This window comes from Meriones unguiculatus, chromosome 10 (genome assembly GCF_030254825.1).
Source record: "Meriones unguiculatus strain TT.TT164.6M chromosome 10, Bangor_MerUng_6.1, whole genome shotgun sequence".
Lineage (NCBI taxonomy): Eukaryota > Metazoa > Chordata > Mammalia > Rodentia > Muridae > Meriones > Meriones unguiculatus.
In genome coordinates this window covers 46,297,687-46,321,813 of record NC_083358.1, presented here as the reverse complement: position 1 = coordinate 46,321,813, position 24,127 = coordinate 46,297,687, and the positions used below count along the sequence as shown (strand labels likewise).

Below are 24,127 nucleotides of genomic sequence, written 5' to 3'. Positions count from 1 at the left end.
ATTAGGAAGCTAACATAATTGCTAGGAGAGTTGAAAGATGAAGCTTGGGGAATTAACTGTACAGTTATTACCTTAGTTCCTCTATATAGTGGCTTAAGTAGTCTTAGGACTATCATGAATGAACAGAACCCCCAATGAGGCCAGGAACTGGGGCTACCACCATCCTCTCTTTCTTTCTCTGATTGGGCTAGTGACCCTGATGCAAGTAACTGTGAAAGTTTCTAGTATCTTTCTGAGTACTTTGATTGTTCTATAGTCTTGTTTTATAAAGGTAAGTAGTCATAACTATGTATAAATTTATCCTTCAAGTTACCTCACTGTCTCTATCTTGTCTGTTTTCCTAGGACTCCTATGGACAGTACATGTCTGTCCTTAAGAATAACAGTATCTTAATATGAGTGTGGACATGTGAATAACATGATATTGTTTACAGTCTCTGAATGCAGAACAAAAGCAATGGTCAGGTCAGTGGTAGACAAAAGGCAAGCAATGGTGACAAGCAAGAACATGTAGTGTTTCATCCTCAACAACAAAAAATGACAGCTAAAATTCTCAGCTTTGTTGAAATGACCTGGGTACTAAACTATGCCAAAGAAGAATAGCAGTGCTAAAACATGCAATGACAGCACCCTGTACACCTCTAATGTTATCAATAGCTAAATTTTATCAAACAGTGCCCTATCACTATGAGGGTTACAACATAATGATAGTGACTGAGCTGTCTCTAACCAGTTCTCTATCAGGTATAATAAATATTTTTAATACTTGAGTAAATGAATCACAATGAGGATGAGAGCAAAAAGGTAGTGGACAGAGGTGAACACTAGAGAAAGTGTGGTGACTGAGGTCAGCTCAGGACTGACATGACAAACCCACACAGCTCCTTTCTATCCATCTCACTTCTCATTCTCTTTGGGAAGGATCTAAGTCTATGGAAAACAGCCAAAACAATGTCATGAGAACACCAAGCCCAAATAATGAGCAAGCATCTAAAGTGCTGAAAGCCACTATTGTTACCCTGAATCAGCTGAGGGATAGTGGGGGTTCCCAGAGCTAGATTCCTTCAATGGGGATTAGATAGGATACAAAAAAGCCCTGGCTGAGGACTTGCTTTCTCATCCTGCAGCTGGGACTAGAACTCTCTAATCTTCGCTGGGAGAAAAATGTCTATCCAGTAAGTATCTCTGGCAGACCTTTTATCATGTCTTTGTGATGGTAAATAAGGGTATTTTAGGATGTCCTACAGAAATAGTATTGGGTTATGGCTTGCTAAAGACAGCCCTCAGGCCTGGCTGGAGATCTTTTTCCCAACAGTGAACTGAATATACAAAGTTCTCATTTAGATGATGGTGAGATCTGTATGACTTGCAATGGGCCTGGAGGGCAGTTGTGAACACAAATATGAGTTTCATGTCTTGCCTGGTCATTTACCACCTGTGTGTCTTTGGTAAATTACATATGCTTTTAAGTCTAAATTACTTAACTTTTGAAGGTTTTCCAACTCTGGAAGTGATATCACAATACTACTTAATGCTACTGCAGTGTTGAGAAATTTATTTTTTTGTGGGAGAGTGTTGAGAAATTTAAATATTGTATACAAAGTTTATAAAGTGTCTAACAATAAGTGCTGGATAAAAAGTAGTTATAATTAGGAGGTCTAGTTAAGACTGTTCTTTAAGAAGTTATAAAGTGAGAGCAAAGATAAGACATAAGAAATACATACACACAAACAAGTATAGAACCTGAATCTCGTTTTGTTTTGCTTGTTTGATTGTTTGTTTTAAACACAGGGTTACTCTGTATAGCCTTAGCTACACAGATCTGTAGAACAGGCTAGCCTGGAACTCACACAGATTCACTTGTCTCTGCCCTCCCCGAGCGCTGGAATACAGACATGTGCCAGTGCACCGAGATGAACCTGAATCTCTTGAACTACTTCTTGAAAGTACTAGAGCTCTTGAGGATTGGTAAAGATATGAGATGATGGGAAGAACTAATAGCATGATATGGTAAATAACAAGGGGTGGTACACCTGACCCTGACTGCTTATGTCATTCTCTTTGAATGAATGAGTCCACAAGAAGGTCAGAAGTGCCTCAGCTGGGTATCTAGGGCAAGTAGTTTTTGAGAATTGTGACTGTCACAACTCAGGAAGAGAAGTGAACACAGCAGGATTAGTTGATATGTTTTCAGGACCATGAAAAACTACAGAGGGAGGATTAGGACCATATGAACACCTTTACTAAAAGTAGGAATATTCTGTCCGACATGACAGGAAGGGCTTGAACAGCACCCATAATACCCTAAAAGAATAAGATGCATGCAAACTGGAAAGATTCCTCAATGCACCCTTCTCCAAGGGCATTGACTCTGAGTCCCTGGACACTTCGAGTATTAACCTATTCCTTTCTCATAACCCTAACATTTCAGAATTGAACATCCTGCTGGTGGCTACAAGAAACTATTTGAAACTGTGGAGGAAATGTCCTCACCACTAACAGCTCATGTCACAGGTTGGTCTAATTGATCTTGGCTTGCTTATTGATTGTGTATAAACTGTTGTCTTGCTCTAGAGCCTAGGTTTGTGTAAAACTCTTCTTGCTTTAGCCTCTAAGTACTGGGTTCAAGCTACCACAATATAACTCTTTTGAAACCTTTCTTCTCAGTCAAGATCATTTTTCTCAGGTTTCATATTCATTCAAGTCTCTCTGTACTGGTTCTGTTTTCTACAACACAGGGAAGGAAATATGGAGCTCATTTGTTTGTTTTGCCTTTTTGTAAATTTCTTTTTATTAAATAAAATGAAATCAAATAAATCTGTATACCAGTCCAGTGTAACCAGTGAGTTTTTACCAGCCTAAGATTTATTAGTTCATTAAAGAAAAAAATACTCATGAGGTAAACAAGACAGTTCAACAGGTAAAGACAAAGGCTCTTGGCACCAAATTTGAAAAACCTGAGTTTGACTCTCAACCTTTCTACCACAGGTAGAAAATCAATGGCAAGTTGTCTTCTGGCCTCAAAATGCCTGCTTTGGCACATGCTTATACATAAACACCGAGAGAATGATTTTAAATTTTCTGAGGATCTGAACCTAGGGGAAAAGTGAAGAGTAAGATGGGAGAACAAAGATAAGACTTAAGACATTCAGGGCTTGAATTTGCTTCTAGTGTTACTTTTGAACTTCGAGTTTTTAGATTAAGAATGCATCTCCTGCCTGCCAGTACGGGCATGTGCCTTTAATCGTAGGGTGTAGGAGGCAGAGGCAGGTGGATCTCAGTAAGTTCGAGACCAGCCTGGTCTACAGAGTGAGTTCCAGGACAGCCAACCCTGTCTTGAAAAAGAAAAAAGAAAAAAGAAAAAAGAAAGAAAGATACAAGAAAGAAAAAGAAAAAAAATCTCCTCTCAATGGATACAGAAATTGTGGTACATTTATACAATGGAATACTACTCAGCAATTAAAAATAAGGAAATCATGGAATTTGCAGGCAAATGGTGGATCTAGAAAAGATCATCCTAAGTGAGATATCCCAGAAGCAGAAAAACACACATGGTATATACTCACTGATAAGTGGATATTAGACATATAATATAGGATATACATATTAAAATCTGTACACCTAAAGAAGCTAAGCAAGAAGGAGGATCTTGGATAAGATGATCAATCCTCACTCAGAAAGACAAATGGTGTGGACATTGGAAGAAGGAGAAAAAAAGGATCAGCACAGGAGCCTACCACAGAGGTCCTCTGAAAGACTATCTAGCACTGTATCAAAGCAGATGCTTAGACTCATAACCAAACTGGGCAGAGTGCAGAGAATGTTAGGAAAGAAGGGGGAGATAGTAAGACCTGCAGAGGATAGAAGCTCCACAGGAGATTAACAGACCAAAATTTCTGGACACAGGGGTCTTTTCTGAGACTGACATTCCAACTAGGGACTATTCATGGTTATTACCTAGAACCCCTGCTCAGATGTAGCCCGTGGCAGCTCAGTATCCAAGTGGGTATCCTAGTAAGGGGAACAGGGACTGTCTCTGACATGAACTCAGTGGCAATCCCCCTGAAGTGGGGGGCATCCTTGCTAAGCCACAGAGGAGGACCATGCAGCCAATCTTGATGAGACCTGATAAGCTAGGTTCAGATGGAAGGGGAAGAGGACCTCCCCTATCAATGGACTTGGAGAGGGGCATGGGAGAAGATGAGGGAGGGAATGAAGGAGGGGGGCTACAGCTGGGATTCAAAATTAATAAACTGTAGTTAATATATAAAAATAAAAATTTAATTAGAAAATCTCTCAAAAAAATCTCCTCTCATTCATCTTCGCTCTATTTCTTCAGAGTAGTTATATGTTACTTAACTGAAATTCCTTGAGAATAAAGACTATAGCTTTGTTATCTTCAATCTGACAGTGACTTGCTCAATACCTACCATACAGAAAATGTCACAAAAATCTTAAATGAGAGCCTGGTGTCAAGTCTCTGAGAGTTTTGCACTGAAGAGTGGTGGTGTAGTACCTGTTACATCAGAAGTATTTGCAGGTGACAGTGTTGTTACAGTCCTATTATTTCACCATCTGTGAATCCTATCAGTGTCTTAAATTGTTTTGGATTTCAATTTCCTCACTTGCTAAAGACCAGCATTTATCTTGTGGGAATATTGTGAAGGCTAAGGTAATTAAGATAGAATGACTCATCCAATATCAGATGCCAAATAAGCAATAAGATAACAGTTACTATTGCTATTATCAACTCTGTCCAAAGACCCCATATGACTCACACAGGCTTGGCTGGGTATAACTAGATGCTATGGAAATGTCAGTGGTTGGGCACATCTTTTCTCTGCTTTCTGCTCTATGAAAGCGGAGTCCAGTCAACACTAAGCTAGTTGGTAGTACTACAATCTAGGTTTAGTTTCAAACATCAACTTTCAGACAAGGCAAACATTGTTACCTAATTTTTATCTAATGTCTGCTAGGCTGTTGAACTTGATTTATAGACAACAATAAATTTGTTTGAAGATAAAGACTTAGTAAGGACTGAGCAAACATGTTGTACTTTTCTAGGAATAAGAGGTTTAGCCAAGGTTCACTGTGGAAGAAGGGAGAACCCAATGACAATTTTGGGTGCTCCTCATTTTTGAAATGAGGAAACTAAGGCTCTTAGAAAGGGCAGAAAGTTATCCTACATCTGAATCCAGGTCCTGATACCTAGCCCTGTTATCTTCTCTGTCACATAGACTGAATTTCATAAAGAGTACTCATTCACATCTTAAGAGAAATGGGAATTTCATATTTTAAGAACTCAGCATTCTTGTTGCTTCATTTAAAAGATTTCTTCTAGATGGACTTACTAGTAACACACCTTTAATCTCACCATTCAAGACACAAAGGCAGTGCATCTGAGTTTGAGGCTAGCTTGGTCTGTCAACTGAGGAAAAGTCATCGAAAGAGGCATAGTAAAAACCCTGTCTCAAAATTAAAAAAAAAATTATATCAACATACTTAGTTTTAGTTTTTTGACCCATGATTCTGAAATCTATCCCTCTACTTTTTAACCCACCAAATTGCTTAAGAAAACTGGTGTTCTATCCAAAGATACACTGACAAACAACAAATGAACAGGCACCTAGGCAATATAGTAATTGGTTCCGCCTGCTATCTCACTTTGCTGCAGGCAGGATTCCCCTCTGGCTTACTGGCAGTCTCCTTCGATGTGGGCCAGGGCTCTTTGAAGTTGGATCTGAGCCTTTTTATCACTTGTTTGATGGACAAGCCCTTTTGCACAAGTTTGACTTTAAGGAAGGCCATGTCACATACTACAGAAGGTAAGTCAGCACTCTGTTCCATGACTGGCCTCACCAGAGTAACCATATCTCAATTCTCCTCCTGTGTGAACTTTCACCTTTCTGAAGCCAGAACAGAGCTCCAAACTCATTTTTTTCTTCTTTCTTCATGGTCTACCCAGGTCTATATATTTGCAAAGTCACCTGAGAATGCTAAAATAAGATAATGGGAGTCAAGAGCTTAGAGCCAAACATGGCTGTCTTCAAATCCTGAATTCACTAGGTACCACTTTGTCTTGATTGATGACTTCTGACAGGAAATTGGCCACTCTTTGTTTGTCATCTGTAAAATGAAAGAAATGGTAGGATATAGTCTATAGAATCTACTCATTACTAAGTGAAAATAAAATACTTAACTCATAGTAATAATGCATTAGAAACAAAAGCTGTGATTACTGTTGCGACTGTTAGACTACTGGTTATCTTGGTTTCTTTCATTATTAATCATCAGAAAGGTCTGAGAGCCAGCTTGTGAAATGGCTCATCATGTACATGTATATGCCATTAAGCCTGACTACCTTAACTCAATCCCCACAAAACAGAAGAAAATTGCCTCCAGCAAGTTTTCCTCTGAAATCTTTATGTGACACATGCACATGCTCTGTACACACACACACAGAAAGAGAAAGTATTCCACAAAAGGAGGGAGGACCCCAGTATGCCACAGAAATGAGAGAGAAGGATAGGAGGAGAAACAAAGAGAGAGAAAAGGAGGGGGATGGTCTCAGCAGATACTCTGCCAAAGGATCCAGGACTCAATTTTGACCACCATGGTAGCTGCTGCTCACAACTGTCTGCAATTCTAGACCAATTCTATACCAATTCTGATGCTCTTTCTGGCCTTTGTGGGAAACAGGCACACATGTAGTACACAGACATACATGGATACATGTAATAATATTAGTAATAATAATTTAATAATAATAACAAACAATAAAGAGTTATTGCTAAAGCTATCATTCAAAAAAGACCGCACACCAGCACAAGATATATCCTGATTCCTATTTGAATATTCGGGCCTGTTAGTAGTATGATCACCCTGAATTTCAAGCATATTGGAGATAAATCAAAGGAAGAGTAAGGGAAAAGTGTAATAGGATTTGAACTGTGGTAAAAAGAGAAGCAAGGCCTGCCTCCCAAGCCTAAGTTTTTCTAGGAAAGCAATTTTGGATTTCAGACAAAGCTTTCTAATAACCTTCTAATATATTCTTTCATATACATTCTTCTTCATAAAAGCACAACACCAGAATTTACTTTGCCCTCCATGCGATAAACTTCAGGCAGCATTGGCTATGTAGTTTAGGAAATGGCTCAGCAGATCAGCCTGTGGAAGAAACAAAATTCAAAAATAACTGTTTTAAAGTGTACAATAAATTCTAAAATTAAAGAGAGACATAGGGTCGAATTAATGAAAGGAATATAATCCATCATGTTGTGCCCTCTAATGTGATGAGCTATGTTGTAGTCGGCGATTAATATTTACTATTGTTTTATCTTCTTGTAACGCTGCTGTTAATCCTCAGTAGCTGTATAACCAAATCACCACACAGAGACTGGGTTTTTAGTTAACCTAGAACACAATGTTGGGCAATATTTATTCCCTCCTAAACCTCTAAGCCCTCAGTTTCCTAACATTTAGATTTCCCACATTATACTTGTTTTTTGTGAAATCTTAGGTCTGGTTCATGCTCCGCATCCTCCAAGATCGCTCCTCCAGCTCCACTCTCCTGGTGCTCTCCTCTCCTCGAGCTCCTCCTCCTTCTCTAGCTCCTCCCCTCTTTCCTGTCCTCTGACTCCTCCCATTGCACAACATTGTATCTAGTTGCTTTATTTGTGTCCTGTTTACACAAGAGTTGAGACAGGATGCTTATAGTGAGTATCACAATGCAATATCCAGATTGAAACCAGAGAGTTGGGGGTGGTGAATTCAGCATTTGAATTAACAAGGGTGAGGCATATACATTTTAAAAGAACATTATACCAACAGAGCTACATGTGCAAAGTACTCATATGTTCTAGTTTTGTTTCCCATTTCTGTAATAAATGTCATTACCAAGAGCAACTTGGGTAAGAAAGGTGTGTATTTTATTTTACACACCTTTCATCACCAGGGGAAGTCAAGGCAGGCAAGAAGGAGTCAGGATGGAATATAAACCATGAGTATGGCCTACAGGTTTTTTATATTGCTTCCTCTCTCTTTTTTTCTCTCTCTCCTCTCTCCCTCGAAATTTTATTTCATGTGTATGTTTGCCTATATGAATATCTGTGTACCACATTCATACTGTGCCTGCAGAAGCCAGAAGATGGTGTCAGATACCCTGGGAGTGCAGTTATGGTTGTGAGTCAGAAACATGGGTTCTGGGAATTGAACCGAAGTCATCTAGAAGAGCAGCCAGTAATCTTAATGGCTGAGCCATTAATCCAGTCTTCAGCCTATTTTCTGATCTCACCTGCCTAGTGGTAGTTCCAACCACAATGGGCTGGTCAATCCTACATCAATCATTAATAATAATAAATAATGGCCCACAGACTTGCCTACAGAAAATCTGATGGAGGCATCTTTTCATGAAAGTTTTCTCTTCCCCCAAAGAATTCTAATTTAAGTCAAGTTGACAAAAACTCCCACCACACTGTGGGGGTCTGATATATGTGACACTTACTTTGTCTGACTCTAGGCAATGTCACAATTACATATATCAACCACTTAACTTTGGGTGTCTCTGTTTCCCTATCAATCACAGCTAGGTTTAGAAGACTCAATTTCAGCTAATTCCTTTTGTTATCCCAATAAAGGGAGTTGATGGTTATTTCTATTCTTTTTGGGTTCATGATTCCATTTTGATGAAAACACATTGAGTGACTCCCAGCTTCATCTGTCTTGCATAGATAACCCACTTGTGTCCTTCCCCATTTCTCAATGTTCTTCAGATTCATCCGCACTGATGCTTATGTTCGAGCAATGACTGAGAAGAGGATTGTCATAACAGAATTTGGCACCTGTGCTTTCCCAGACCCCTGCAAGAATATATTTTCCAGGTTAATGAAACCAAACTGCATTTAATATCAGCCCCTTTTGTTTATGTAGCTTAAAGGTTATTGAACTGCAAAAAAACATTTGCTTCTACAGGTTTTTTTCTTACTTTCGAGGGGTAGAGGTTACTGACAACGCCCTTGTAAATATCTACCCAGTGGGAGAAGATTACTATGCATGCACAGAGACCAACTTTATCACAAAGATTAACCCTGAGACCTTGGAGACAATTAAACAGGTAGGACACTGTGCTCAGGGGACATGGCTCAAACACATAAAATTGCGAACTTAGAATTAAAACATTAGGATAAATTTGACAGAAAGAAAATATGAGGCCAATTAAGTTTCAACTTCTAGCTGGTCACCAACTACTAGATATGTAACATAGGATGAAATTTATTTCTTAATCTATGACATTTTAAATACCTACATAGATGAGAGGAAATAACTTAAAACACCATTCATTCAATCGTAACACAAATATTTTCTGAGACTGTTTCATGTATCAAAACTTTAGTAAGATACAAGGGATATAACAATGAGTAGCACAGCACTGTCTCTGACCTTTAAAGTATAATAGACTAGCTTGGATTGTATGTACCAGTGTTAAAAATTACAGCTATTAATATTTAAACCTGCCATTGGTGTTTCTAAGCATTTTCGTTTCACCAATTTGTCTCCCTTTTAAAAATAAAACTATGTTTTAATGGAATAATATTGATCAAAATATTAAAAAATAATAATTTTGCTAAGAACACATGCAATCTTCATGAGTATTACTTAAATAATCTCAAATAAGTATGTTTTAACATATTTTTGAAAAGTATTGTGCTTGACTTTAGTAGGCTTAAACTTCTAGATAGGAAAATCAAAGAGGCAGACAATAGTAGAATTCAGAATGTGATAAATCTTTTAAGAAAATGTAAATCTAAGAAAAGCAGATACAAAAGTATGTGTCAAGGCAGTTGTTTACAGTAGAGAAACATGTGATCAAAGTTCGAACATTTGCATTTCATCAGAATGCATGTAACTTCAGTGAATTTGATCAAAGAACATTCTAAAGTGAGGGGTTGAATGACTGAAGTCACAGAGATGAGGAAATAGTGGACATGTTTGCAGAAACTGAAAATAATTATTTTAGGGCAACAGTTCTCTGTGGAAGCTTTAGACAGGAGAGAGCTGATCACTGTAGGCTGGCCCATAAGCTGCAAAGGTTTGATGGGCCTGACTTTTTCTACTAAATACTATAAATGTCCTTGATCACCATGAAAGTCAAAAATGGCTCTGATATTTCAGGTAGGGGACAATAATACCTTAAACTGAGAACTAGTCATCTAGAAGTGTAGATGGTTTAAAAGGGAGCAGTGGGAAACGGGTGAAAGTGAAAGCTTGAATAATAAGCTAGAAATTTGGAATAATCTGTTTTCTTGTGGAAAATTACTGAACGTCTTTGAGCAAAGAAATTATAGTATAACCAGTTATACTATAGAGTGTTTACTTGGGAATGGGAGGACAAAGGCAATAAGCTCTATCTAGGGAACCAGTTATGAAATTCAGGACTATAAATAGCATTAATATGATGTTTATTTCAAAGAGTTAGAATAAAGGATTTGACATATCCTGCAATTAGTTTGTTAACAACCTCAATTTCAATACCATATCCAATGTCCTATTCATAGTGTACAACTAAAACTGACGGGGCACCCATGATTCATCTTTCATTCCACAGGTTGATCTTTGCAACTATGTTTCAGTCAATGGTGCCACCGCACATCCACATATTGAAAGTGATGGAACTGTTTACAACATTGGCAATTGCTTTGGGAAAAATTTTTCAGTTGCCTACAACATTATTAAGATCCCTCCACTGAGGGCAGGTGAGGCTATATTTTTCCTCCAGTGGGGTAGGGTGTTACTATTACTGAAAAAAGAAAGTTGGTGGAAATAAAGGACTTGATAAGACTTGCTGTCAATCCTGTCCTACCAGGTGACTAGTGTCAAGAGGCAGAACAGTAAACAATGATGGCCTCAAAATCTGGAAAGCAAGTGGCCAGGTTTTATTCTACTGTTTCATGAGCTACCACATGCATGTATTTAATTTTTTGAATTTAAATTTATCTTTGTTTTTTTTCCTTTTTTTAATTAGTTACATTTTTTTATTTTTTATATTAATCACAATTTATTTACTTTGTATCCCAGCCGGTAGGCCCCTCCCTCATTCCCTCCCAATCTTCCCCCCGTTTCGGTGTCTTTTCCCTGCCCTTTTCCAAGTCCACTAACAGGGGGGAGACCTCCTCCCCCTCCATCTGACCTAACTTATCAGGTCTCTTCAGGACTGGCTGCAATGTCCTCTTCTGTGGCCTATTAAGGCTTCTCTTCCCTCCTGGGAGGTGAGTGGAAGAGCTTGTGGTTGAGTTCATGTCAGAAATAGTCCCTGTTCCCCTTACTAGAGAACCCATTTGGACACTGAGCTACCATGGGCTATATCCCAGCAGGGGTTCTAGGTTATATCCATACATGGTCCTTGGTTGGAAGAACAGTCTCATGAAAGACCCCTGTTCCCTGGTATATTTGGTCCTTGTGGCTCTCCTATACTCTCCAGGTCTTACTAATACCACCTACTTTCATATGATTCCCTGCACTCTGCCGATGGTTTGGTTATGAGTCTTAATATCTGCGTAGATACACTGCTAGGTAGAGTCTTTCACAGGCCGTCTGTGGTAGGCTCCTGTCCTGTTACTTGTTTTCTCCTACATCCAATGTTCCTCCCATTTGTCTTTCTAAGTGAGGATTGGCCATCTTACCCCGAGTCCTCTTTCTTGCTTATCTTCTTTATAGTTGTATAATCTATAGTTGTGTAGATTTCAGTATATTTATCCTATTTTATAGGTCAATATAAGTGAGTATATACCATGTGTGTCTTTCTGCTTTTGGGATACCTCACTCAGGATCATCTTTTCTAGGTCCCACCATTTGCCTGCAAATTTCATGATTTCCTTGTTTTTAATTGCTGAGTAGTATTCCATTGTGTAAAAATATCACAATTTCTGTATCCATTCCCAAACTGAGGGACATCTGGGTTGTTTCCAGGTTCTGGTTATTACAAATAAAGCTGCTATAAACATGGTTGAGCAAATGTCCTTGTTGTGTACTTGAGCATATTTTGGATATATGCCTAGGAGTGGTGTAGCTGGATCTTGAAGAATCACTATTCTTATTTGTCTGAGAAAGCACCAGATTGACTTCCAAAGTGGTTGTACAAGTTTGCATTCCCACCAGCAATGGAGGAGGGTTCCCCTTTCTCTGCATCCTCTCCAGCATGTGTTGTCAGTTGAGTTATTCATCTTAGCCATTCTGATGGTTGTAAGGTTAAATCTCAGGGTCATTTTGATTTGCATCTCCCTGATGGCTAAGGACGTTGAGCATTTCTTTAAGTGTTTTTCTGCCATTCTACAGTCTTCTACAGAGAGTTCTCTGTTTAACTCCATGGCTTATTTTTTAATTGGATTGCTTGATTTGTGCTTTTTAACTTCTTGAGTTCTTTATATATACTGGATATTAGCCCTCTGTCAGATGTAAGGTTGGTGAAGGTCCTTTCCCAGTCTGTAGGCTGTTGTTTTGTTTTGATGACAGTGTCTTTTGCTTTACAGAAGCTTTTCAGTTTCATGAGGTCCCATTTATTTATTGTTGATCTTAGAGCCTGTGCTGTTGGTATTCTGTTCAGGAAGTAGTCTCCTGTGCCGATGAGTTCTAGGGTCTTCCCTACTTTTTCTTCTAACCGATTTAATGTGTCTGGTTTTACGTTGAGGTCTTTGATCCACATAGACTTTACTTTTGTGCAGGGTGATAAATATGGATCTATTTTCATTTTTCTGCACATAGACATTCAGTTGGACAGCATCTTTGTTGAAGATGCTGTCTTTTTTCCATTGAATGGTTTTGGCTTCTTTGTCAAAAATCAAGTATTCATAGATGTGTGGGTTTGTTTCTGGGTCTTCTATTCAGTTCCATTGATCCTCCTTTCTGTTTCTATGCCAATACCATGCAGTTTTTATTACTATTGCTCTGTAGTACAGCTTGAGATCAGGGATGGAGATACCTTCAGATGATCTGTTGTTGTACAGAATTGTTTTGGAAATTCTGGGGTTTTTGTTTCTCCATATGAAGCTGAGAATCTTTTTTTCAAGGTATGTAAAGAATTGTGTTGGTATTTTGATGGGAATTGCATTGAATCTGTAGATTGCTTTTGGCAGAATGGCCATTTTCACTATGTTAATCCTACCAATCCATGAGCACAGGAGATCTTTCCATCTTCTGATATCTTCTTCAATTTCTTTCTTCAGAGACTTGAAATTTTTCTCAAACAGGTCTTTCACTTGCTTGGTTAGAGTCACCCCAAGGTATTTTATGTTATTAGTGGCTATTGTGAAGGGTGTTGTTTCCCTAATTTCTTTCTTGGCCCTTTTGTCTTGGTATACAGGAGGGCTTCTGATTTTTTTGAGTTGATTTTGTATCCGGCCACTTTGCTGAAGGTGTTTATCAGCTGAAGGAGTTCTCTGGTTGAATTTTTGGGGTCGCTCATGTATACTATCATATCATCTGCAAACAGTGATATTTTGACTTCTTCCTTTCAAATTTGTATCTCCTTGATCTCTTTTAGTTGTCTTATTGCTCTCGCTAGGGCTTCAAGTACTATGTTGAAAAGATGTGGGCAGCTTTGTCTTGTTCCTGATTTCAGTGGGATTGATTTAAGTTTCTCTCCATTGAGTTTGATGTTAGCTATAGGCTTGCTGTATATTGCCTTTACTATCTTTAGGTATGTGCCTTGTATCCCTGATCTCTCCAAGACTGTAAACATGAATGGGTGTTGGACTTTGTCAAATGCTTTTTCGGCATCTAAGGAGATGATCATGTTTTTTTTCTCCTTCAGTCTGTTTGTATGGTGGATGACATTAATGGATTTCTGTATATTGAACCTCCCTTGCATGCCTGGGATGAAGCCTACTTGGTCATGGTGGATGATATCTTTTATGTGTTCTTGGATTCAGTTTGCAAGTATTCTATTGAGTATTTTTGCGTCAATATTCATATGAGAGATAGGTCTGAAGTTCTCTTTCTTTGTTGGATCTTTGTGTGGTTTAGGTATCAAGATAACTGTCGCTTCATAGAATGAGTTTGGTAATGTTCCTTCTGTTTCTGTTTTGTGGAACAGTTTGAAGAGAATTGGAGTTATGTCTTCTCTGAAGGTCTTGTAGAATTCTGCACTGAAACCATCTGGCCCTGGGCTCTTTTGGAAGGAAGACTTTTGATGACTACTTCTGTTTCTTTGGGGGATATGGGACTATTCAGTCTTTCTACTTGAACTTGACTTAATTTAGGTAGATAGAATCTATCAAGAAAATTGTCCATTTCATTTAAATTTTCAAATTTTGTGGCATATAGGCTTTTGTAGTAAGCCCTAATGATTGTTTGGATTTCCTCGGTGTCTGTCGTTATGTCCCCCTTTTCATTTCTGATTTTGCTGATTTGGGTAGTTTCTCTCTGCCTTTTTGTTAGTTTGGCTAAGGGCTTGTTATCTTGTTGATTTTCTCAAAGAACCAACTCTTGGTTTCATTGATTCTTTGAATAGTTTTATTTGTTTCTAATTGATTGATTTCAGCCCTGAGTTTGATTATTTCCAGCCATCTGCTCCTTTTGAGTGTATCTGCTTCTTTTTTTCCTAGGGATTTCAGTTAGGCCATTAAGTTGTTTGTATGTGATGTTTCAAATTTCTTCTCAGAGGCACTTAGTGCTATGAGCTTTCCTCTTAGCACTGCCTTCATTGTGTCCCATAAGTTTGGGTATGTTGTGCTTTCATTTTCATTGAATTCTAGGAAGTCTTTAATTTCTTTATTTCTTCCCTAACCAAGCTGTCATTGAGTAGTAAGTTGTTCAGTTTCCATGTATGTGCAGGTTTTTGCTGTTTCTGTTGTGGTTGAGGTCCAGCTTTAGACCATGATGGTCAGATAGAATACAAGGGATTATTTCAATCTTCTTGTATCTGCTGAGGTTTGCTTTGTGATCAACTATATGGTCTATTTTGGAGAAGGTTCCACGAGGTGCTGAAAAGAGGGTATACTCTTTTGATTTGGGGTGGAAAGTTCTTTAGACATCTATTAGGTCCATTTGGTTTAGGGCCTCTGTAAGTGCCCTTGTTTCCCTGTTTTGCTTCTGACCGGATGACCTGTCCCTTGGTAAGAGTGGAGTGTTGAAGTCTCCCACTATTAAGGTTTTGGGATCAAGGTGTGATTTCAGCTTTAATAATGTTTCTTTTACAAATGTAGATGTTCTTGTATTTGGTGCATAGATGTTCAAAATTGTGATGTCCTCCTGTTGGAATTTTCCTTTGATGAGTAGGAAGTGCCCTTCCTTATCTTTTATGATTAATTTTGGTTGAAAGTCTATTTTATTAGATATTAGGATAGCTACCCCCACTTGTTTTTTGGGTCCATTTGCCTGAAAAACGTTTTTCCAGCCCTTTACTCTGAGGTAGTGTTTATCTTTTTTGCATAGGTTTCTTGGATTCAGCAGAATGTTGGATCCTGTTTTTCGCAACCATTCTGTTAGTCTGTGTCTTTTTATTAGAGAGTTGAGACCATTTATGTTGATAGATAATAATGACCAATGACTGTTAGTTCCTTTTATTGTAGAGTTGGTGGTCTTACTATGATTCATTGCTTTTTTTTTCTTTTAATTTATGTTGGGAAATTATCTGTATCCTATATTTTCTTTGGTGTAGTTGTTTTCATCGGATTGGAGTTTTCCTTCTAGTATCTTCTGTAGGGCTGGGTTGCTATGTAGATATTGCTTAAACTTAGTTTTATCATGGATATTTTGTTTTCTCCAACTATGTTGATTGAAAGCTTTGCTGGGTATAGTAGTCTGGGTTGGCATCTGTGTTCCCTTAAAGACTGCATGACCTCTGCCCAGGCCCTTCTGGCTTTCATAGTTTCTGATGAGAAGTCTTGCGTGATTCTGATTGGTCTACCTTCATATGTTACTTGACCTTTTTCCCTTGCTGCCTTTAATATTTTTTCTTTGTTTTGTAGGTTTAGAGTTTTGACTATGATGTGACGTGAAGTATTCCTTTTCTGGTCTAGTCTATTTGGTGTTCTGTAAGCTTCTTGTATATTTATAGACATCTCTTTCTTTAAGTTGGAAAAATTTTCTTCTATGATTTTCTTGAAAATATTTTCCGATCCTTGGAGCCTGGAGTCTTCTCTTTCAACTATTCCTATTACTCTTAGGTTTCGTCTTTTCATAGTGTCCTTAATTTTTTTGTATTTTTTGTGTTTGGAACTTTTCTGATTTTACCTTTTCTTTGAGGGAGGAATCAATTTGAGCCAGTGTATCTTTAGCACCTGAGATTCTCTCTTCCTTCTTTTGTATTCTATTGGTGATGCTTACCTTTGTGGTTTCTGATCTTTTCTCTAAGTTCTCCAGTTCCAGGATTTTCTCTGTTTGTGTTTTCTTTATAGATTCTAGTTCTGTTTTCATGCTTTGGACCATTTCCTGCATCTGAGTGAATGTGGCTCCTATTTTTTTGTTTGTTTCTTTTCTATATGTCTCTAATTGTTCCTGTACGTGGGCAGTTATAGTCTTCTGTATTTCTTTAAGAGCTCTATTAATTTCCTCTTTTTGTTCCTCTAACAACTGCATAAGCATAGCTTTAAAGTCATTTTCCTGTGTTTCCGCTGAGTTAAAATATCCATTTATTTTGGGAGTTGCTGGTGGGTCCATGGTGTCCTGGTTTTTGTTGGGTGAGTTCTTATACCTACCTTTGGCCATTTGCTTATATGTGATCTTCACTGTTTTATCCTTGAGTCTGAACTTCAGACTGGAGTGGTCTTTCTCTGGTCTCTGGAGTATTCTTCAGGAAGATCAGGAAGGTCCAGTTGTTTGAGAGTGTGTGCTGCTGCTAAGGTTGTACCTAAGGAAGGAAAACCACTGGCGCAGATTCGTTATTGTGGGGGAGTAAGCGTGTGCGTGTGTGCGTGTGTCTTGACAGGGAGTGCTAGAGAGTGTAGGTGTTTGGGATCTGGGGGTTGGGGGCAAATGCAGGAGGGGATGTGGATGCTGGTGCAGTTAGCAAGCGCAGATTGTGGGCACAAAGCGCCTGCACTGGTTTCCTGAATACCCCGTGGTCTCCGGTCTGCGGAGGACTCTGCAGGCTGGACTCTGGGGTCTGTGGCTGACGCTGCGGACGATTACACTGTAATGGGCTCTCTGTGTTCAGCCCTGTGCTCTGTGCTAGAAGCTGTGAGCACAGCAGGCTGGGCTCTGCTCTCTAATTTGGGAAGCTCTATGTGCTTCCTCTGCTGTTTCCCCCTCCGGCAAGGCTGGAGATCGGAGGTTGTGGGTGGAAACGCGGGGGTTTGAGTGTTCTCAGCCTCAAATATCAAGGAGGGAGATCTGTGCTTGGAGCAGGCAGCACTGTGTGCAGGTGAGCTGTGTGCACTGTGGGGTTCCTCCTCTGCTTCAGCTGCTAGTTGCTCTTTAGCTCTGTTGCAGTTTCCCTGTTGGCTGCTATACTGCAGGCTTGGCCACTTCCACTGCTGCTTCTGCCCGCCCGTTATGGGGAAGTGCCCAGGAATCGATTCCCCAAGAGAACTCCACAGAGATGTCCGCGGTTGGCCTGTGTCCTATTTGACTCAGATCAGGGTTTGTCCCTTCTCCCCGGACTCCTCATACCGTTGTTTTTGGTTCCACAGCCCCTCGACTCACCAATTCGGAGTTTCAGCTCCTCTGAATGCGGGCTGGTCGCCGCCATCTTGGGTCCCCTAAATTTCTCTTTGAATGCCAAGCAAAATCTTGAGTTCCTCTTTGTATAGACTGAAAAGTTTGTGAATGAGGCCACTGCCATTACTTAAAAAGTAATTTATATTATTTTATCAGACATGAACTTTAGCATGCATAGTATTTGTTGGACAGATCTGTTGATATTGCTCATCCACACTATAGTTTTGAGGAGCTTTGCATTCCCATGAGAGGATTTAGCCCATAATAAAGCACTGCTTTACTACCTTGAACCTAAACCTGACCTCTGCTTATTGTAAGATGTGACTCCATAGTACTCTTCCCTATGTGCTTTCTCTAATTGCGGCTGTTTGGATTTTCCTAGGTTAGTGCAGCTTCACAATGAAGGGAATTCAGCAGAAAATGGGCGGATCTGGGAAAACAAGGCTGGCTTCTAAAGGAAGAACTATTTTGGGTTCCTGGGGTAGGGGGAGATCCTTCTCCCTCGAAGAGACTGAAACTGTTCTTAACTCTAAATGACAGGCCAATCGAAAAAGAGCCTATTAAAGAGAGGATACTCAGTATGGGACCAATCAGAGAAGAAAGGGAAGCCTGAGGACCCCCAAAAGCCTATAGAAAGGCCTGCCCAAAGCCCCAGAGTAGATTTTGACCTCTGGAGTCTCTCTTTTGCCCTCAATAGGAGCAGCTTGCCTGTTAATATCAAGTTGGGGAGTGGGGTATTGTTCTTTAATTCTGTCTGTGTCTGGTGCATCTTTACTCCTGTGTCATCCCATAACTTACTTCCATTCTATCAGATGTCTTTGGATCTACACCTGTCACTTTCTGTCCGGGACCCTCAGCTCCCACTTTCTTGTCTTCCATCTCAATTTTCTAGCTGACAGTTCATCAATGGCTCCCTGCTCTTCAACTGTCACTTCACTTTCCTGAGTGAGTCTTCTTTCTAAGACATACAATTCTTTGTCATTACCCCAGAAGAAACTCAGTGGAACCCTTTGGTAACCACCCCTCATTCAAGACCTCATTAACAACATGAAATTCCACTAAGATATCCCAATGACTGAGAAGATACAAACAATCTCTGAAAAAAAATTTCACATCTGAAAACGTATTTTTTGCTTGTATAAGCTGTTTTAAATGCTTTGCATGAAGAAGTGGGAAGAGAAAGAGAAAGAGGAGGAAGAATTAATTGTTCTCCTAAAGCCTTTAAAACCACTTTATTTCAGATAAGGAAGATCCAGTAAACAAGTCAGAAATTGTTGTTCAGTTCCCCTGCAGTGATCGGTTCAAGCCATCTTATGTACATAGGTAACTTCAGGCTCATATTTAAAGATTTTTCTTGCCTACCTTTGATACCGACCTTAATCCAGACAGTTCTTTGTAGAAAACTATGTTTAAAACAAATTAATTTCCTGTAAGCATTCTAGATCTGAGAATCTAATTACACTTTCTGAAAACTGTGTGTGTGTGTAACTGAGAAATAGCCCTCCTATTCATAAGCTTATTTGTGTTTCAGTTTTGGTCTGACACCCAACTATATCGTTTTTGTGGAGACTCCGGTCAAAATTAACCTCTTCAAGTTTCTTTCTTCATGGAGTATTTGGGAAGCTAACTATATGGACTGTTTTGAATCCAATGAAAGCATGGGGGTATGTCTGATTCATTTGTTAAGTTCTAATTCTGAGGAAAGTATTTTTTTCCTTTATAAACTTATCAAAACATTACCGTATGTATCCAGGTTTGGCTTCATGTTGCTGACAAAAAAAGAAGAAAATATTTTAATAATAAATATAGAACCTCCCCTTTCAATCTCTTCCATCATATCAATACTTATGAAGACAACGGGTTTCTGATTGCGGATCTCTGTTGTTGGAAAGGGTAAGATAAAATGTTGAATAAATTCTCCACTTCCAGTTTCTTCTGTAAACAGTGCTTTAATAATATCGAATTCTCCAGTCCAATTACCTAAAATATAGCTAGACAATTGTTTAGAAAGATTTGCAGCATGGGAAAAATTCTCATATTGTATGCTAGTGACACAAAGTCCATTGGCTTCCAAGTCCATTGACAGCCAAGTTGAGCGATTTGCCATAGGGTATCAATTTGCTCCTGCACGAGGTCAATCCTCTGATTGAACACCATCAAGCCTCCTTTTAGTTTAGCCTCCCTTTTAATTCCTTTTTGTACATCTAAAGCATGAGCTACATTGGCTAAAAGATTATTTAGGGTCTGAGCAGTCTGCACAGTATGACTCATGGCTAATGCCGCGGTGGTAGCTCCAACAGCCGCCAATGAGATGGCAGTAACAATGGCGGCTGTAATTCCAAGATCCCTTTTCAAATTCGATACTATGATGGAGCAGCTGAGAGTGGCCATTGTTACGGTAAATTCTACCAGAGTGGATGCAGGACTAGCCACAGGATTATCATCATGGATTGCTGCAGCCATGAATCATCTGAAGGAATGGGCGGGCATGGGAGCATTAGCAGGCCTTCTGGTGTTGGTCTCCTTGGTTTGTCTGTGGTGTATATGCAAGATTAGAGTCTCACAACAGCATAATGCAGCCATGATCATTCAGGCCTTTACAGCCATTGAAGCAGGACAGTCTCCCCAAGCATGGTTGACTACCATAAAAAGCTAAAATGTTATGCTCAGGATGTGAGGCTAAGCACTGCACTCAGGGTCAGCCGCTTTGGACCCAGAGAAGAGCATGTCTGATTGCATGCGGGTTGATGCCCCAGGTCCCGCCTCTGAGAAAAAGGTATCAGACAGGTCTGATGCTTTTTGGGTGGATGACACCTAAATGAACATCGGTACAAAGTCCCAATTTATTTCTAATATCAGAGATCAGACCTCTACTCTTGCCTGATGCATCTAAAACAAAAAGGGGGAACTGTAGAGAGCTGCGGAATGCCGCGCCTTAAAGATGGAGCTGGTTTCCGCCTTCCACCTTCCCGATGGTGAGTGCTCTCTGTCACAAACAACTCCATATTTGGCTAAGGCTGAGGATCTGGCTTGCTTCTGTGTATGTGGACCTATCTGCATTGCCCACGAGGCACGCTGGGGTTGGCTACCCAGAGGCTATTTTAAGCTGTGGGCTGGCTTTCCCCAGGGTCAGAAGATTGTTCAAGGTTTCTGAATAAACTGCATTGAGAAAAAAAAAAACAAAAAACAAAAAAACAGTGCTTTAATAAATATGCAATTCCTTGTTGTTTAATGTGAGTCACCTATGAAAAGGGAAGTGGTATGAAATAGCAAAAGCATGATGATAATGAGCAGAGAGTTTAGAAAATCAGAGACAGACTGACTATCAGAATTACAGTTGATACTGAAAACTCACCAGATCGAAATGAAGCCTGAAAATGGAAGGTTTTGTGACTTGAAAAGTTTAACCATCTCAAGGTCTTTAAGATGCCTTAAACCCTTTCCTATTCTGAATAATAGAAACAAACATGCTATTCGCAGGCTAGTCATTGACTCCTAAACACACAGAGTATAAACAATGGGGCAGACAAAGAGTATGTAAGGTAGCTGTTATTGCAATATAGTCATGAGGCAAACCTCTTTATTTCCGTCACTGAGTAGGAGGAAATGGCTTTAACATTATTTCTGTCAACAGCCAGAAATAATGGGTTGTGGCCTAAGAAACAGCCAGACATATATGCTTTCAAAGTCATGAATCATCTCTAAAATCATCTGTAATTGTTAGGTGTGGTGGTGCATGCCTTAAATCCCAGCATTTGGGAGAATGAGACAGAAAAATCTTAAGTTCAAAGCCAGATTGTGCTACATTAGATCCCGCTTTATTTTTTGTAATTGTGTTCATGATTGGCTTCTTGTTTTTCAGGTTTGAATTTGTTTATAATTACTTATATTTAGCCAATTTACGTGAGAACTGGGAAGAAGTAAAGAAAAATGCCATGATGGCTCCTCAGCCTGAAGTCAGGAGATATGTACTTCCTTTGACAATTGACAAGGTAATTTCCTTTACAAGGATTTCATGAGTGTTTCATCTCTCTTGAAAACTGTAATGTTTATATGTATAATCTTGAAATTTCAGATCTGGGAGGAGCTTTAAAAATAGTAATTAAATCTTTCATTTCAAAAATGGAGAAGCTGAAGCTCAAAAGAATTGTGTGATTTAGAAAAAATGACTTTCATAGAACCCAGATGAGATATAGTTTTCTTGATTTTTAAATTTGTGACCTTTTCATTCACAAAGTCCCTTTGAAAGCATACTTCCTTAATGACTACAGACCCAGTGATTCCTAACATCCTTTGTAAGTTATATAAATACTCTAAATAATTTTAAGTTATGGAGAAATGAAGAATCAGAAAGCAGGTACTCAGTCTGTTAACAAAGGAAACTTGATTTTCTATAAATCTGAAGGCAATATTAGACAATAAAATTTTTTAGTAATATTAGACAGCAGGGAGGAGTTCAGAATATTCCTCTGAAGATCTGGTAACTGAAATAAATGCAGTAGGTATACTGGCAAGAGAAATAGCATTCAAATTTATTAATATAGAAATAAGAGCCTAAATAAAACCATGAAACTCAAAGTTGAGTCTTAAATAATCTTTTGATAAAATTTTTAAAGAAAAGTAAGGATCCATAAACACTAAACAAGAGGGGTGATTTTCAGAAACAATTAACAACCTGGAGAGTAGATGATATCTGAAACAAATATCCTCTGTGCCCCAGGTGTGTCTACCTCTGTGATGTGAATTTAATCTTTCTTTGGAAATGAAAGGTTTGAAGGTGACTATGAGACTCTGCTTGAATAGATAATGTGACTTATAAGAAACCCCACTCTGAACTTGTTGTTACCCATCTACAAAATGTAGTAATCATTGGATCTACACTACCATTAAGAAAGTATGCTATTAAAGGGATTTTGTGACTGAAAGAACAGCAGATCTAGAATCAGAAAATCTGGTTATCATGAATATTTGAAGGGTTGGCTTTCTGAACCCTACATAACCATCTTTTCATTTCTATATTTTTTGTCTCTCCAGTGTTTTATAATAACATCAGCAACATCCAGAATTTTTAATGAAATAGAACTACCAATCTAGGGGGCTGGAGAGATGGCTCAGAGGTTAAGAGTTCTGGTTGTTTTTCCAAATGTTCTGAGTTCAATTCCCAGCAACCATATGGTTGCTATAATGAGATCTGGAGCCCTCTTCTAGCATGTAGGTATACATGCCATCAGAATACTGTATAAATAATAAATAAATCAATCTTTAAAAGAACAAAAGAAAGAAAAAATACCAAAGCCAAGAAAAAATATAATTTTCTCAAATAATTATATGAACAACATGCTTTTTTGTGTATATGTTACATGCTTTGACAAAAGTTATTAAGGCAGATACATTGAACTAAAGACTTAAATCAGAGGTAGTAGAAAGCAAACACAGCTTAGAACTTGATCATTTTGCCTTTAAGCATGGAATACAAGCTGATAAATAATAATAGTTGGGAGAAACTGGGCTCTACAGATAGGAAAAATAACTTCTGCAAAGACAAAGATTAGATATAGATAGATAGATAGATAGATAGATAGATAGATAGATAGATAGATAGATATGGATATAGAGATGAGGTAAAGATAGAGATACAGATAGAGATTATATATTTAGAGATAGATGATAGAGATAGAGATAGATAGATAGAGATAGATGATATAGATGTAAATATTATAGAGATGAGATAGAGATACAGAGAGAGATGATATAGAGATATGGATATACAGACATAGACAGATGATAGATAGATAGATAGATAGATAGATAGATAGATAGATAGATAGATAGCAAATGAGACTTAACACAGAAGTATAACAGATAGTTGGGATGCTTTGCTTCATTGGGAGCAGAGGAGAGATGTAGGTTTGTAAGAACAGGTGGGAAGAATAGATTGGAATGAGATTATAAAGGGACTTTCTTTATAAGTCTCTAGATAACATAAAATCAGTAAGGTATTACTGAGGGAGTTCAAATGTGTGTGGTGTGTGTATGTCATGGCTCCCCCTGGCAATGGCATGCAGAACAGATTGGGTAACAGTCTAAAGCTAAAACCTCTTTTATTCTGTAATTTCAATGGTCTTTCAATCCCATTCATTCCATGCTCTACCTGTACCTTTTGTCTTTCAATGTTGCCTGCCCTGCTACCACCCTTACTATAAATTTTCTTTCATTGAGCATATCCTTTACTACCTTGAAAAACTCACATTTGCTTCACACTCAATTCATTTTCCAAGGTGAACAATTATGAACATCCCTGTAGATAATCACTCCTTTAACTTTTTTCTTTATCAAACTTATCAAAATCATATTAGAGCTCAAATCTATCCTCTCCATATTTGTACCTCTGAGTCTAAATTTAAGTGCTGCAAACACACTGTCATGTTAGTTGGTTCAATTTTAAATGTCTGACCACAAATCTTATGGCTTCATTT

The 24,127-nt window shown here is 38.6% G+C and overlaps 1 protein-coding gene across 2 annotated transcripts in view; it reads left to right on the top strand.

Moving 5' to 3' along the window:
• Positions 1 to 1,163: 1,163 nt before the first annotated feature.
• The window catches only part of Rpe65 (retinoid isomerohydrolase RPE65), a 29,259-nt gene continuing 6,295 nt past the window's right edge, over positions 1,164 to 24,127 (top strand). Inside the window, exons 1-10 of one of the 2 annotated variants that reach the window (XM_060393273.1) lie at positions 1,164 to 1,174; positions 2,431 to 2,513; positions 5,674 to 5,824; positions 8,771 to 8,878; positions 8,970 to 9,111; positions 10,603 to 10,750; positions 18,893 to 18,974; positions 19,183 to 19,315; positions 19,405 to 19,544; positions 21,514 to 21,643. In XM_060393273.1, the coding sequence (XP_060249256.1) occupies positions 1,164 to 1,174; positions 2,431 to 2,513; positions 5,674 to 5,824; positions 8,771 to 8,878; positions 8,970 to 9,111; positions 10,603 to 10,750; positions 18,893 to 18,974; positions 19,183 to 19,315; positions 19,405 to 19,544; positions 21,514 to 21,643 (1,128 nt within the window). The remainder of the gene's footprint in view (positions 1,175 to 2,430; positions 2,514 to 5,673; positions 5,825 to 8,770; positions 8,879 to 8,969; positions 9,112 to 10,602; positions 10,751 to 18,892; positions 18,975 to 19,182; positions 19,316 to 19,404; positions 19,545 to 21,513; positions 21,644 to 24,127) is intronic. The other variant, XM_060393275.1, reaches the window with a different exon arrangement.